Here is a 16,372-nt window from a genome sequence, read left to right on the forward strand (position 1 = left end):
CTTGGTGCAAGGTCACATCAGGACCACCTCAGTCCCAAGGCACTTCGGCACTCATATCATGTCGGATCTAAAGAGCACGAGCTCAGGCAATGTTGACCGACCACCGCATGGCAACCCCAGATATATCGTCACCGTATTCCGCATCTTACGAGGTCATACCTCGTAACGGCTAAATATCATCTCCCCACTCCCCGATTTCAGGCAGAAATGGTCAGCCTTACCGGTTAGTAGCGTTATCCCCAACTAACATGGAAACTAATCTTATCGCAGCAAGAATCCCATAATTACTCCACAAACCCGCAAGGACTTTAGTATATAAAGGCTTCACCCCCCAGAGGTGAAAAAAGGGGGAAAAGGGGAAAAAAGAGGCATAATCTCTGCTCTCTAGCTCTTTCGCAATCTAATATCATTTTCAACTAACAACCAAGTGCTAACTTAAGCATCGGAGTGACCTCGCTGAATAAGCCACTCCGGGTTCTTTGATTAATCTCTTGCAGGTTCATCGAGCCCGTCGTTGCTGGTAGCTAGATCATCTCCTACAGAGAACAACCGGATTGCACTACATCAAGTTCCATTCACAATTCTCCAGCGAATGCCATTATGAATGGCAGTTACAGTATCTAGTATTGGTTGTAATGTTTGGGGCTCTGTCATCTTTTGTGAATCTACCGCAATCATGCTATTACCGGCTCTTTGCAATCTCTTTTGGGAACCTCTTTTGTGCTTTTCTACTTCTGTTGGTAATTTTTCACCATTGTTTCTCCTATATCCATTTCTATATTTTGTTTTTCATGAGAAATTGTATTTAGGTTCTGATTGGCCTTTTTGGCAAGCATATGTACTTGTATCAATTTCTTAAATAAATGAAACATGTTTTAACCCTTAAAAAAAAAAAAGAGCACAACACCCAGCCACACAATGCAAACATCACCCAATAAATTTAATATACTAAGTTCGGGAGATATTCCTGATATGCAGTTGGATGCCCTGCTCTCATCGTGTTGCCACAGCTTTTGTTTGAACTTTGATGGAGAGATCCGGGCTCTTTCTTATAATAAGCTTTATTTTGTATGCCAGAGCTTTGGCTTTACAGTCCTGGTGGCACCTGTGGGTGGTTATTTATTTTTGTATTTTCCCTTGTCTCTTGTACTCTATAGTCTATATATTTCTTATTTTAATAGTTACTGTGCCCAATTAAACGAAACAAAAAGACAGTAGAATAGCGGCACGAATGCATGGTTTTTATAATTTTATTTGCCTTAAGTTCAGTCTAATTTCAGTACCCGTAGACTGGGAAACGATGAAGGAAAAATGCAGACCAAATAAGTATATCAAACATTACAATCCAACTCCAATAGTATTTGACTAATAGCATGAAAATATACAGAGTACAAAGCTTAAAGCTCCCTTTTCGGAGCATGTCTGTTCAATATCAAAACGTCTGAGAACTCCACACAACACGATCACACCCCTTAGCGTTCATGACATATAAACCCAATTAACATGAACAACAGATAAATCAAAAGTTCAATGATCAATTATAAATTAGCACTACATGTATATCAAGCTGGTTAAGTAGCACATATATTCCCTTACTGAAACTTGTTTGTCCAAATGACCCAGTTTTTTGGAGTTTGATTGTGAATCCATGACTCTCAAGTCTTTCAAAAAAAAGTCCTGCTAAATCTAACTTCTCTGTATGATGGTAAATGTTAACTATGTTATGTATGATTCATATATTTTCACAATTAAATGTTCTGTTTTTCAACTGTTACCAAGTCCACTATTATCAAACAGTCATGGACCTGGATTCTAATTGCTGCATAACTTTATGACAAAATATCGCCCTGCCTGTTTTTGATTAAAGAAGACTATGGATGAGAAAAGCATCACCCAATCATATTGTAGCCTTCCCCCTGTCGATAAGGATTGTAGCTCCCTGGGACTTCCATTTTTCTAATCAGGTGATCAATCCCTGCATTCATAGTCATGCCAGAAGTAAGATCACTCCTTTAGCCTCTGAAAATTACAAAAAAAAAAAAATTAAAACATTTACATTCACATAACAGGAGAAAAAGCATTCCTTTGGAACCATATTGTTATGCCCGGAGTCCAACCATCTGGTGCACACTTGAGTCACTCTGAATTGCTCAATGATGAGCTGAACCCAGGAGAAAAAACATACTCAAATTAGAGGAGACAATCTATTTCATAATGGGCTTGTTAGTGGCTCAAGAAAGAGGCTTGTATCATAAAGTGAACAGCTATGACTGATGGTTGGGCATGTTGGTCTCATACGAAAGGCAGATGAATTAGATACTTCACACAAGCATCATGCAGTGAGATGGTAAGAGTTAAATGTGAAACATAATTATAGGGGAAGGTGAATTTACAAAAAATAAAAAACAAGATATCTTTGCACCATTTAATATTTATAACCATAACATCAAAAGATGGAGACTTAACAAAATTAGTTCATGGGGATTCAATAAATACTAAAACAATGTAACTGTTAGAAAGAACCAAAAGAAACAAACTACCATTATCAAACTACAGAAGTTATATTTTCCAATGTTTCTCTTATAATGATAGGATAGCAGACTACATGATGGTACTTTGTTCTATAAATAAAAGTGAGAAGTCATGTTGTCTAGGTGGGTGGAAAATAGGTCTTTACCAATAACTACCTTAATCCTTTTTGTTTATTCTCATTGTTCTTTGGAATGAAAGTTATGCCAATACATAATTGGGTTAGATAGCACACTCTCATAGAAAGACATGTGGGTCAAACTGCCAGAAGATTTTGAAGTACCATCCAATGGGAACGTGGCCTCCATTTTAGTTGGATGTGGATCTAAGGAGTGCAGTTCAGAGCTTATCTCAGCACTTTGGAAGCATAGGTCCTCAGCCTTTTGAGCTTGATTCTCATGAAAGTGAATGTTCTCTGGCTTTGTCTTCTTTTCCTTTGGGGACTCTACCTCTGTCTCCACTTCCGATTCCACATTATTTGGTATTGAAACCTGTTGCTTCCTTTTTGATCTAGCCCTCCTGTTCTGGAACCAGTTATAAACATTTGTTTCAGAAATCTGTCCATGTTGTGTCAACTCAGAAGCTATCTCTTTGATCTTCTGCTTGCTGGGAGTCCCATTGCCTTGATCAAAGATACGTTCAAGAATTTGGAGCTGGATGGGTGTAGGAGTCCATCGCTGCCTTGCAGTTATTTTGTGTCCAGATGATGCCATCAGTGGGTCACAATATAGATTTCCCAGCCTCATTCCTGAAAAGGCAAGTGCAGCATGCTTGTCAGCCTACCAAATATTGCAAATTATTGATGAATATTCTTTTTTCCTTAATCCAGAGGAAATTTGATAAAGCATAGAATTGAAACTTAATCATTCATGGGGTTGTTCAATAACTAAAGTAAATTAGAGGATCATAATTGGAAGTCAGAATGCTTAGAGAAATCATAGATTATGAAGATTGTTGTTCAAAATTCAAAAACTTGATTTGACTACATCAAACTGTTCTGTCATTTTTCCCTTTGAAAGTCCTGAACAAGTTTTATAGAGGAGGGGCCAAAAAAGAAATGCTAGTGAATATAAGGAAGTTGTACATTTAGAATCGCCAAAAGTGGAAAATTGTCGTACATTTAATTATCTAGGTGAAGATGATACACAAGATCATGCATTGAATTTTAAAGGAAGAAGCCAATGAGATATTTCTTTCTCAAACTCTAAAGAAGGAATTTAACCAATACAGCTCAATAAACGTAAAAGAGAACTCAAATATTCTGAAGTTTTCCCAACTGTTGCAAGAATACATATGTTTAATAATCACGAAATGACTAAACAACTCATGAAGGAATGACCAATGTTGAAGAATGAAATGAAATGAGAGGGAAGAGCATTGCCTTAGTATTTTTAAGTACTGTCTTTCTTTGACATATGCAAGATTGTGTTCCTGATGACCAAAACAAGCTTTCTCTGGAGTGTAATAATAAAATTTAAGTAAAAGAAAAAGAAATTGCTCAATCAGTTATAGATGGGGAACATAAATAAATAAGGGTGAACTCAGTCATGAGTAATAACAGTCACTCTTTTCTCTAATAAGAAATTAGGAAAAGTTTTGTTTTTGGTATGCACCAGATGAAGAGAGTAGTTGGTATTCACATAGAGGAACTCCCACCAACAATCCATCAGTCACCAACTCCATCACAATGTTTGTCAGCTCTTTGGTCTACTTCTACATTTTCAGGAAGACTCCCTATCCTTTTGTTCTCTTCCAAACCAAATTAACTATTCCACATAACTAATAAAACATAAGGAGGGCTACAGATCACTTACAATGTACCCAGAATTTACTATAGATGTCATCTTCTTTTTTTCCATAATAGGCATCAAGGGTGGAAATATAGTTCTTTGGAATACTGATTGAGAATATTTATGGTCAGAGTTTATAAGAGACGATCAAATAAATAATCTAATTAAATATCCAAATCAGTTCTAAGAGGTAACTCAAATGGCCCTAGTATAGGTGGAAATAAGTTGTACATCAAATATGGCAATTACCATACAACATCAAAAAGAAAATTTGCACATGCCTCGTGTGATTATACATGAGACCGACCTGTGTAGTCAACTAGCCACCTAGTTAGGTGCTTAACCAATTTAGCACCCAATTAGACAACTAGTCACCAGCAGTTCAGGGGACGATGGTTACTTGAGAATGACCAGCGACAGGTAAGATAAGACTAGTCCAATTGATCGAATGCTGGACAGTCCACTTGATTGATACTTTATGCATTGGATTAACTTTGTATTTGTTTATTATGAACTTCTCCGATTTGCTGTGGCTACATTGTTTGTAATGAAGAATAATCGATTGATGTTAAGCTAGTAGCTTAAGTTAATGGTGATATGAAATATTATATATGTTGGCTTCCAAGTTTGCTTTCAAACCTGGATGTGGCCATTTCCTTCTTATGTTTAGAACAGGTTTTTTCCACATTCCCTTGTGTACCAAAATCCAAATAGCATGTTAATTGATAAAATCAAAAAGAGTTTTAGTTAGTAAATTGATCTGATGACAATCCGGAATACACCCTTGAATTTGCACATTTATGTTGATTTTACGACAAGACCAACCTAAAAAGAAAAGAAATGAAAAGAAAAAGTGATGACGACGGGAAAATGTTAACTAGATTTCAGCCCTTCAAACAACACAAAATCATTCCGAATGGTTTTGGACAAATTAGAACCCGTGTTAATTATCCAAAAAAAAAAAAAAAAGTTAGAACCCGTGTTTGAAACTCAAATACATATTAATCAAAACAAGGTCCTTAAACAATTTCCCTTCAAAGCAGTAACGAATCAACCAGAGACATTCATTTCAACCGAATGGGAAATAACTGGATTTCTGGATTGGACAAATTATGGTTTAAACATATTTTCCCCTCAAATGTTATCCAATTCAACTAAAACCGCTTCTGCAAACAAAACATACATTCGCTACGACTCTAGTATAATCCGGTAAGCAATAAAACGAAAGTAAGCAACATCAATAAAACAAAAATCCATCTCAAATCGTAACTGAAATAAGTAAATGAATATATGAAAAATAAGCCAGTACAGAAATATTCTGATTATAAGGAAAAGTGATATCTGAAAAAAAAAGGAATCCAAGTAAAATGGAGAAGTAATCAAAGCAAATCAATAGCAAAAACCATAAAAAAATAAAGAAGATTACAAATCATCATCACTACTAACACAGACGTATTTAGGAGAGGGAGAGAGTACCAGCGAGATCCTGCTGCGCAGTAATGGCTTTGTGCATCTCGACGAGCTGCTCACAAATGGTAGCGTAAATAGAGATTTGTTTCCGAAGCAGCTCCATCTGCTCATCTGTCATAACTTTCACGTACATCACCCCAGCATTTTGCTGTTGCTGCAGTTGCTGCTGCTCTTGTTTCTCCCACTCCATTATCCTTACCTTCTCTTCCCCTTCTACAGCATTTCTTACCGTACCCATCACTGCAAACTCTTCATTTTGTTCTCTCTCTCTCTCTCACACACACACACACTCACTCACTGAAACAGAATTGAGCAGCTGCTGAAGACAAAAACCAATTGAAACCGTAAAAGAGGAGCAGAAACGAGTGAGAAACCCAAACAAACTGAAGCATAAATAAGGTATAACCGTATAATAGAGAAGTTAATCCATGCAAGATGCGTATTTTGCCATGGAGTGACACACACGCGCATGGTAGCATACGGCTCATTAGTCCTCATCACTTGTATTTTTTGATGGATATTCTATTCCCCAATCCCCACCAGAGATGGAGATCCAGAATTGGGGTGACCCGATGAATCAACAGCCGTTGATTCGTTTACATACTCCTAAAGCGGTAGAATTTTTGCAATGAATCATCACAAAAGCAACCAGGTAACCCCATAAAAATTATGAGATTTTAAAAGGGTAAAGGATATAAACTCGTACCGGAATATATCGTCTTTGTCCACCCAAAAAAAATCACAAAATATCGGGGACGGTGCGGTAAAGTAGGTTGAACGGGACGAGACACAGAAAACACGCTTTCCGTTTTGGAGGGGAATTTATAATTCCTCCTTCTCTTTCTCTCTCCAACTGTCGTTCTCTCAGTGATTCTCCCTTTCCCTCTTTCTCTCTCTAATCTCTATGCGGTGGATACGATGGGACTGCCACTGTCTGCCATGTTTGAACTTTGAAATAATGCAAGTACATAAAGAGAGTGGCGATAAAAAAAAAAAGTAAATGGTTGGGATGGCCTCCTTGACGTGAAGCCGAGGTTTGAAATTAATGCACGTACAAAAAGAGTGGCGATGACAGAGAAAAAAAAAAGTAAGGTAAATGACAAAGACCCCCTTGTATTATGGGCCAGTGACAAATTCCTCATGTTTTTTTTTTCGATAAAGACCTTTTTAACTTTAATCGTTAGACAAAAACCCTCTTAGTCATTAAGTAAGATGATACTAAAAATGTTAAATTATCAAAATACCTCATTAAACTTTTTTTTATTTTCTTTTTCTAGACCTTTTTCTCTTAAAACTTATTTAACTTAGGAAACTGTTAAAATATATAAATCTAATCTGGTGGGTCACTAATTGTTTTCCTTCTTTTTGAGTTTCACTTCATATATCATGATTACGACTGGTTAAGTCTTTTAATTCATCATTTTTCTATCTTTGTCATAAAATGGGTGCCCTTTATTATGTTGTGGATTGAATGTTTCAAAACTGTTGTTTTTATGCCAATTCACCTAACTTCAATGGAGAAGATAATGAACGGTATAAAAGGCTAGTTTGGACATTTAAAAAAAATTTAAACAATCGGATGAAAATTTTTACAAAATTAATAGAATATTAATAGAAGGGGGTTAGTGTCGCAAAAGAAGTACAGGAGGACTTTGTCATTAACCCCATACTACAAGGGGGGTTTTTGTAATTTACCTAAAAAAAGTAAATGACTTAAAAATTTTGGAATGGCATTCTTGACGTGAAGCCATGGAGGTAAATAATTACCAAAAAAAAACTAGGTAAATAATTACACTAGTATAATTAAAACTAGGGATTTTTAGACTGCACTCTACCTTAGAATTCAGATTTGAACGGGAGATCTACAACAATTCAAATTTGTGAACATCTCCACCTATAACACCCATACCTATCCGTAAATTGGCGCCAATTCTGAGCTAGCACCTGCCCTCAACTGTACGGTGGAGTTAGGATTTCAGAGGTGGATTGAAACAATAAAAACCCCTTAAAACTAAGTCTTCACATAAACATTTTTATGTATATGTGCAATTAAAACATAAAGATATAAGTTGATCTTATATAATCAAATTTGATTCTTATGAATTGTACTAAAATTATGACTAATGTTATATTTTCAAAATAATTTTTTAAATGATTAAAACATTATTTGGCTTATTTTTGTTTTTCACAATTTAAAGTTAAAACACAGATTTATCCAAAAGAGTGTTGTGTTTGTTTGCGGTATAAACATCATCGATGTAAAATTTCATTGATAGAGTTATACACCGAACCATTTGAAATTTTCTGAACTGTTGAAAAACATGAGCATTGATGTAATTTTCATATGGATTTACGATACAAACCTCATTTCCATCCAAACGTCGACAAAACTAAACTAATAATCGTATTTTACAGTGATGATCAAATATCAACAAAACCGAATGAACAGTAACGTTTTACACCACAAACAAACGCAGCCAGACCAATCAAAATCTAAATCAGTTAAAGAATTAACATAAAGGCTTGAAATTTTACCATGTAAAATAGGGGATCAAACAAAACAATTATCCATGTAGTGAGTATGGAGTCATTAGCCAGTGGATAAATAATGGTAGAGTATTAATTTTTGTTTTAGTCAAAGGAACTGGGGACCTACCTATGATGGTCTGCTACTACTAGGAGTACAACTTGGGCTGGGTTGCATTAAACACTCGTTAACTTCTCAATGGGCCCGAATCTAAGCCCAAAATAATTGAGATTCTTTGAAATTGTACCTCAGTTTGACGTAACAATAAATGAATGAATGAATGAACAAATAAATAAATATTTAATATATAGTTGTGGACCAACTAGCCTATGCAGCTATATTACATAGACTGGAATTTTGGTGTACTCAGATCGTAACCGAGCACCAGAATTGTATGGAACCTTTAGCTCTTTTTTCTTTGTGAGGTCCGCTACAAAGTTGATTTATGGGTCGTTTAATACTAGTTGAAATAGGCTATTGAAAGCGGAATGTTGAAAAAACTAGCTTAAATTGAAAGGTATCCTTGGTATACAATAAGTTTCTGGAGGTAAAATAATGGATCTAATGCATGTAGTTTATCATTAACCAATTATATAGGTATGAGTTGTTGAAGTGTTGAATGCTACATTTTTTTTTTTTAATTTATAAATCTTAAGACACATTGAGTAACATTTACAAATCTGAAACATTGCCACTTATGTTTGAAGCCATTTAGTTCAGCTGCATTTGGTAAGAGTGAAAAAGCACATTTATTGATGTAATTGCAATTTTGGTAAAAAAAGCAATTATGCAAATTAGCTTTAGTTTTGCATTAACAAAATTTGCATTGTCTATAATTTTAGATTGCTCCATGTGGAGCCCATTTAAATTTTGACAAATTCCCAATATGAACATTGAACCCACCCAAGTTGAATCCCTGGTTACAATGGATATCAGCATGAATTTCAAGATTGAAATCTACTTGTTTTATATCAACCAAATTTTTGAAAACAAAATTTAGGTAGTATTCAGTGGAATGGCTCAAATCCAAATTAGCATAGACCATTTAGTTTTGATTCAAGCCACAGTGTTTTGAGTATTCTTTAAAGTATAGCTCAATATAGTCCACATTATATTGTTTTTTAGAAGGGATCCACACTGTTGTAGATTGAACTGGTGTCAAGTAAGTACTGGAACTTTCAAATGTGTCACTGCAATATCTAAAATTTCAAAAAGTGTCAAGTTGGTCTATGCCGTTAATCGACCGTTAGTTACTTGTTGAAAATATCAAAATTACCCTTCAAAAGAAGATACTGTTCATTTTGAAGGGTAATTTTGATATTTTCAACAAGTAACTAACGGTCGATTAACGACATAGACCAACTTAACACTTTTTGAAATTTTAGATACTGCAGTGACAATTTAAAAGTTTGGATACTAAATTGACACCATCCCCAAAGTTCAATGTAATAAAATAGAATTTTCCCTATTTTAAAATAAAGAAATTCTGCATTTGCACTTTTACCCAACAACCATCATTCAATGTAATAGTTTGATGGTGATTTGGAATAACTCAATATATAAACAGTAATGTTTTATAGTGCCGCACTAGAAAAGTAATTGTGTTGTGAAGGCTGTTTGGTTAGTCAAAAAGGTTCAAAATTATAAATCGGTGGAGAGGAATCGAAAGAGAGAAGCTTATGATTGTGAAAGTAGGCCATTATTCCCATTTCCCATGTTATACCACGTGGACAGCTGCAAGACCGAGATCTAAAAGATAACATACCTTAAGCGCCATATTATTGCAGGCCACTTATCCATCAGCCATTCTATTTTAGACAAGCATATTATGAAAGGTCACCTCTTTCCTTCAATTTAATGGATTTTTAGCCATTTTTCTACCAACGAGGTTATCAAAATGCTATTCCAGTTTGTCACTTTGTCCCAGAGATAGAGATTCTTTCATCACCCATCATGCTAGTGAATCATCAACATTATATGGTGTCTCACATGGCTAGGGCCGATAGGTCCTAGGCAGAACGATGTCCATTATCATATGATTATATGAGAGAGAAAGTTTGGATTTATTCTTCCAAATATGGTGCAGTTGCACATCAAAAATTAACGTTTCCCATACTTTCCCATACTTGTATGTTCATTCATGGGGAGATGTCTCTTTACAGCAGTTGCTGCTGCACATCGAGAACAACTTGTTGTGCATATAAGGGAGTTGCCAAAACCGAGGGCTCATATATATATATATACATGTATAGGTTTGCACACAAGAAAAGGGATATCACATACAATTCAAAAACTTAAGTTATTGGGTTATAAGCCACTCTTGTATACAAGTCTTTTATACCTCTCATTCCTTTCTAATGTGATACTCTCTTCATACACCACTTTTAAAACCCAACAATTTCCCCCTCAAGTATGAGTGTCTTCCATGTTGGAAATTCCATACTCCCCCTCGAACGAAAGCCATTATCATCTTCCTAAGCTTGACACACACCAACCAAGAGTCCTTTGCTCATGACCATAGGGGAGCCAACTATGGGAGTACCATTCCCATAGATAGAGACATTATGGGAGATCAACTGCTCTTGCCGATTATTCAACCATGGGGAAGATGAAAAGCCATGGGAGTCACCATATGCATCTATCAATACTTGTGCCCAACCAAATCTCAACTCTAATACCACTATTGTGCATCTAAGAGAGTTGTCAAAACCAGGGCCTCATATACTTACACACATGTAAGACTTGCACATAAGAGAACAACACATACAACCCAAAAGCTTAAGTTATTAGGATGGTATTTGGTATCGATGTAGCTTTTCGAAGAAATGGTGCTAGCTCAACGTTGTAGATGTGTTTAACAAAAATGCCTGAAAAGCTATTTGGTTGAGCTGTTTATCTCTCAAAAATCGTGTGAACCGTTTATAAAAACACACCAATTTTGGCGTTTTTCATTTTCGAGACTGACTTTTCACTGTTTGGCTTATATGACACCTAATGGTGTCTAGTGGCCTAATGGCGCCGAGGTGTAAAAAATATTGTACAAAACGTTTAAAGCATATTTTTTTTTTCATTTTTTAAGACAATTGTACAAAACATTTATCTTATAAACACCATCAATACCAAACAACCCCTAAATTACGGGTCATTCTTGTATATAAGTCCTTTACACCTCTCATTCCTTTCCAATATGAGACTCTCTTTATATTACTGATACATGAATCTCAACACATCTCCCATACTGTATGTTTTCATTCATGAGGAAATATTCTTGATGCTATTTAGCTTGGATTTACCCAAAATATTTTGCTCCTATTAATTATAATTGACACATAAATGTTCCTATTAACGACGTTAAATTATGGATAACTTTTCGTTCAGGTCATTCTGCTATTAGGAGAGTTCAAAACCTACATACTATCAAATTCAATAAAAGACGAGGCAATAAGACATTCAATCCAACTACTTGTAAAGTTATTTTGAAGATCAATTACTTATAAAGCCCAAAGAAGGCTTATAGAAGACTTATATGGTCACCGTTGATTTTGCCTTAGGTGAAAGAAAGAATAAGAAAAAAGTACATCATTTTCCACGATTTTTTTTTGGTTTTATGAATGAATAAATCGATGCATATTTACCAAAAGAAGAGCCAAAAAAGGAAATAAAAGAAAATATGATAGAAAAACTACCTCAAGTTGCAATTTGCCAGTCCAAAAAAAGGCCAAGTCTGTAAAGGCCATTTTTGCCTCTTCCTCCTCCTCCTCTTCATCATCATCATTATTATTATTATTAGTAATAGTATTGCTAGTGTAAGAGCACATTGTTAAGGTGTACAAGTAAATGTTAACCATATGAGATATATGGTAGTTGGATTTATGACTTACACAAAATCCAAGGCAATAATCTACTTTATATAGTATAGATTTATAGATTTGGTGACTCGGTTGGTAGGACCTCTAACTTGTTGTTGTAGTAGTAGAGAGTTGGGATCAAATTCCGCTACCACCAAGATTGGGGGATCAAGGGGATGAGAAATGGGCTATCCCCATTGTGTAGCCCCATGGCCCCATCAAACCAAATAAAAAAGGAAAAAAAAAGTATGCTTTTTCTTTATTACTGGACAAAATTTCAATGGTCACTTTTTTATTTTTTTTTCTCATAAAAAATGATTCAATACTCTGGAAAAAGTTTGGCTGTTTGGAAAAAGGCTTCATGCACATGACAAGTAATCCACTTAGTTCTTTTTTGTTTTTCAATTAAAATAATATTGCCATGATTGGCACTTTTGGAAATGTCAAAATTTCATTAGGTGTGGGTTAGGAGGAAACTCTATGTGAAGGGCTCTTTAGGTCCCTCCCATACTTGCAAGAATTTAGAGTATTCCTCTATGAAGAGAGCAAGGAGATTGGAGAAAACTAGAGAGAACAAGGAACATTCATTGGTAGCAATTTGGGACGTTTAAGAGGAGGAAACCATACCCAACTCTATTGCTACAAGTATGTTTAGGTTTATTTCTTGTAAACCAGTGTTGCATTTCGAAACTTTTTTAGACATATTGCAGGAAGAGCAATTAATTCATGAGGACCATTTGGTCAAATAAACTCAAATACCATCTCAATAAACCATTCCAACTAAAAGCTTAAATTATTAGACAAGACCCTTGAATAAGTTTTTATTCTCTAACATATATTTATTAATGTGTAATACACATGAATCATCAAAAAAAAAAAAAAAAAACCAGCCAAACATTCTCCGTAAGCCATGTGGAAGAAGTATATAGGAAACCAATAAACTTCGAGTCGGAGGGGCCCCATCTCAAGCATGTGAGAGAGACCCTTATCTTAAGTCTAAGCCGCATGTGGTTTCATCAATATCATATATAATTATATACATGCTGTGATTAGGTATTCATGTTCAGGAATTTAAGAAATGGGTCCCACATTTTTTAACCTTTGTGTGATTTTCCAAGGCAGGGTTGCGAGTTGTGACTTTCTAATAGGGTGGGAGACAAAATATTGATTGAAAACGTAGTAAGGGCCGCCCTCGCGGAAGAGTTGTTTGAGTAGTTGTTTTCTTGGAGAAGAAATGTCGAGCATGTCATGTGCTACATTCGACCGGCCTCCTCTCTCCTCTGGTCAAAAATGAAGTAAGACATTCGGCATCAAATCATGTTGGTTACTTGGCATGTGTATTAATCGAGGTAGCTTGAGTATTAATGGAAGCAAAGTTTCCCTTTCAAAGTTTCAGTTACAAGCCCATTAAAAGAAGAGAAACCAGTTCCACATAAATGGGTTGCCTACTCAGCCCAGCCTCCTTGTATTGAATCTACATATTATCGGTTGATGCAGTTAGCTGTCGGTCCTAGACAGGGTAGAAAGAAGAAAGAGAAAAAATAGAACCATTTGAAATGAAATATTCAAAGGGAGAGGGAGTTTTTCTTCGTTGCATAAGAATATAGTTGACCCCAGTATTACAGTTGCTTCGATTGAAATAGAAGCAACAAATGGGTCATGAATGAGCAAGAAAGCGATGATGGGTTCTTTTGTATTTTTTTGTGAGTTGGGTGTACCTAACAGGATCCTGGGCCCTGAATCTTCAAAATAATAATTAGAAAGATTTATTTGTTCTGGAAAATGGGGTACACGTCAAGCTACAAATCACTCCACTGCTTCAATTGGCTTAGTCTACGCCAATTTTGCTGTGGATTCTACTTCAACTTCATTTTTACCAGCAGATGGCCTTGAATAAAAATGAATGATCATAGATGAGAGAACCTTTTCCCACTCGACGCTAGTGTGAAGGAGATGTCAGTATCCAAAATTGGCTAAGGGCTACAGCCTACAGAGGACTCTGCCGGCCGTGAGGCACAATGGAGCTATTGTTCCTGGTTTTTTGAGCCAGGTCTGATACGACTTACGAGGGCCCACCCAAGGATTGCAACCCTGAGTCAAGTGGTCCTTGAGTATGAGCTTTGGATTTGGAATCAAGGATCACTTCTTCCCTTGGTAGATTTCTCTACTACAGCCTACAGGAGAGAGAGAGAGACCAAATGAAAAGTTACGTTAAACCATCCTTAGAATTTTAGTAAATGCTCAACTAGAGCCCATTCAAGTTGGGCCCTTTCGTCAGCCCGAGGACTGGGACGGGCCGTGCCTAGGACCAGGCCAAATCCCGTGTCTGAAATCTGATCATTTATAGCCCAGCCCAAAATATAGCATGTTTTTTTTTTTTGGAAAATTCCACTTAGTACACTGAACTTTGGGGGTAGTGTTAAGTTAGTACCTAAACTTTTAAATATATTATTGCAGTACCTAAATTTTCAAAAAGTGTCAAGTTGGTCCCTGCTGTTAATTGACCATTAGTTATATATTAAAAATATCAAAACTACCCTTCAAAAGAAAAAACAGTTTATTATAACAGTTAAAGGTAGAAGACAATGAATAATGTTTTCTTTTGAAGAGTAGTTTTGACATTTTCAATAAATAACTGACAATTGGTTAATGCAGAGACCAACTTGGCATTTTTTGAAAGTTTAGATACTACATTGACACATTTAAAAGTCCAGATACTAACTTGACACAACCCCAAAGTTCAGAATACTAAAGTGGAATTTTCCCTTTTTTTTTTATATTCAGTGCTATGCACCATCTTGACCCCCTTTTCCCCCAAGTGCTGGTTGTGGGATTTAATTCTGTGTCAATGTTGGAACAAATCAGCTAACACACCAACGAGTTAGCCCTTGATTGGTAAAATATAGCATGTTTGGGCCTATTTTCATTTCTTTATTTTAAGTCCAATTTGGCTCACGGGAATAGAGGTCTAGAATTGGAATCAGAATGAGTTATTCCGATTATAACTGTTTGGTTGAGCGGAATCAAAATCCCATTATCAATCCTGATAGAATGGCATTCTCCCATTTGAGGGAAAATGGCCATTCTTTCCCCATCTCTTGCGAATGAAATACCAATCCAGTTAATTCCAATTTCTATTTTAATTCCTATTTGAACCAAACAGAATAAGAACAGACCATTCTAGTTCCAAAACTACGAGAATATTTCATTCCAATTTCGATTCCAAAGGATTTGGATTCTAATTTCGACTGCAAACCAAATGGACCCCTAACTTGCTTTCAATCGTTGCTGCCTTCCCTCTTCCACCCAAAACCGATTTTCTATGATAAAAACTCTTTCCCATTTCTCTCCAAATATGACGCCATGACAGTCTTTGGAAATTTCTTCTCTACTTTATCTAATTTCTCTTTGAACGATTACTTATGAGACAGTTGAGGCAAAAACCGGATGAAAAGTTCTTGCCACGTTGATGCAGATCCTATAGGATTGTAACTTTGCTCGATGTGGGCCATGTAGCAATATACTAGGGTGAAGATGGCCATCCAAGGAGTCTTGCCTGTGTGTATTAAAGAGCAAAGCAAGTACTCGAGAAAAACCAGTAGAGAGATTGAGATAGAACGAGAGGAACAGGTAGCGTTCTGAAGGGAAAGAAGAAAAATGGCCGACGGAGGAGTAAATGTTGGAAGTTGCAACGACAGGTGTGGCTGCCCTTCTCCATGCATCGGCGGTCAATCTTGCAGGTCAGTATTTTCATTCTTGCCATCTCAGTTTTTCTCTCCCTTTTTCCTTCTGTACCATTATTATATGAGCAACCTAACATACAACATGGGATGTTGCTGTAAAAATGGAAGCAGGTGTAATCCTAGTGCAAGTTCTGATGATCCAGAGATGCAGCATATGTGCTGCTCCTGCGGTGCACACTGCGGCTGCAACCCGTGTACATGCACCAAAGCAGAGGTCGGTAGTGGCAAGGCTTTCTGCAGATGTGGTGAAGGCTGCACCTGTGTTACTTGTGCATCTTAAGGAAGCACAAGTAATGCCTGTTTTACTTGTGGTACAGGCATCCTTTTTATTTTTATTTTTGATAATAAGTAAGGCTGCAGGCATCTGGACCATGAAAATTGCTAGCAGAGAGAATATGAAACGAGTTTTGTTAAATCCAAACGCAGATCATATGATCATATCTGCACATGATCAACGTTCCAGAG

General features: G+C 36.2%; 1 protein-coding gene across 4 annotated transcripts; it reads right to left on the minus strand.

Annotated features, from left to right (window-relative positions):
* Positions 1 to 1,338: 1,338 nt before the first annotated feature.
* On the minus strand, positions 1,339 to 6,587 carry LOC148849750 (WUSCHEL-related homeobox 8-like). 4 transcript variants are annotated; one of them, XM_088945918.1, is made up of 4 exons: positions 6,496 to 6,587; positions 5,796 to 6,108; positions 2,813 to 3,277; positions 1,339 to 1,975 (listed from the first exon to the last, which is right to left on the minus strand). In XM_088945918.1, the coding sequence occupies exons 2-4, from the start codon at positions 6,025 to 6,027 to the stop codon at positions 1,890 to 1,892; spliced, it is 783 nt and encodes a 260-aa protein (XP_088802044.1). In that variant the 5' UTR covers positions 6,028 to 6,108; positions 6,496 to 6,587; the 3' UTR covers positions 1,339 to 1,889. The 4 variants fall into 4 exon arrangements, 3 of the variants coding, with proteins under 3 accessions (XP_088802044.1, XP_088802043.1, XP_088802042.1); XR_016099457.1 differs by lacking the exon at positions 6,496 to 6,587 and adding an exon at positions 2,057 to 2,161 and having other exon boundaries at positions 1,855 to 1,975; positions 5,796 to 6,163; XM_088945917.1 differs by lacking the exon at positions 6,496 to 6,587 and having other exon boundaries at positions 2,688 to 3,277; positions 5,796 to 6,163.
* Between the last annotated feature and the right edge of the window lie 9,785 nt (positions 6,588 to 16,372).

This window comes from Nelumbo lutea, chromosome 5, assembly GCF_056320005.1.
Source record: "Nelumbo lutea isolate HS-2025 chromosome 5, American lotus-T2T, whole genome shotgun sequence".
Classification (NCBI taxonomy): domain Eukaryota; kingdom Viridiplantae; phylum Streptophyta; class Magnoliopsida; order Proteales; family Nelumbonaceae; genus Nelumbo; species Nelumbo lutea.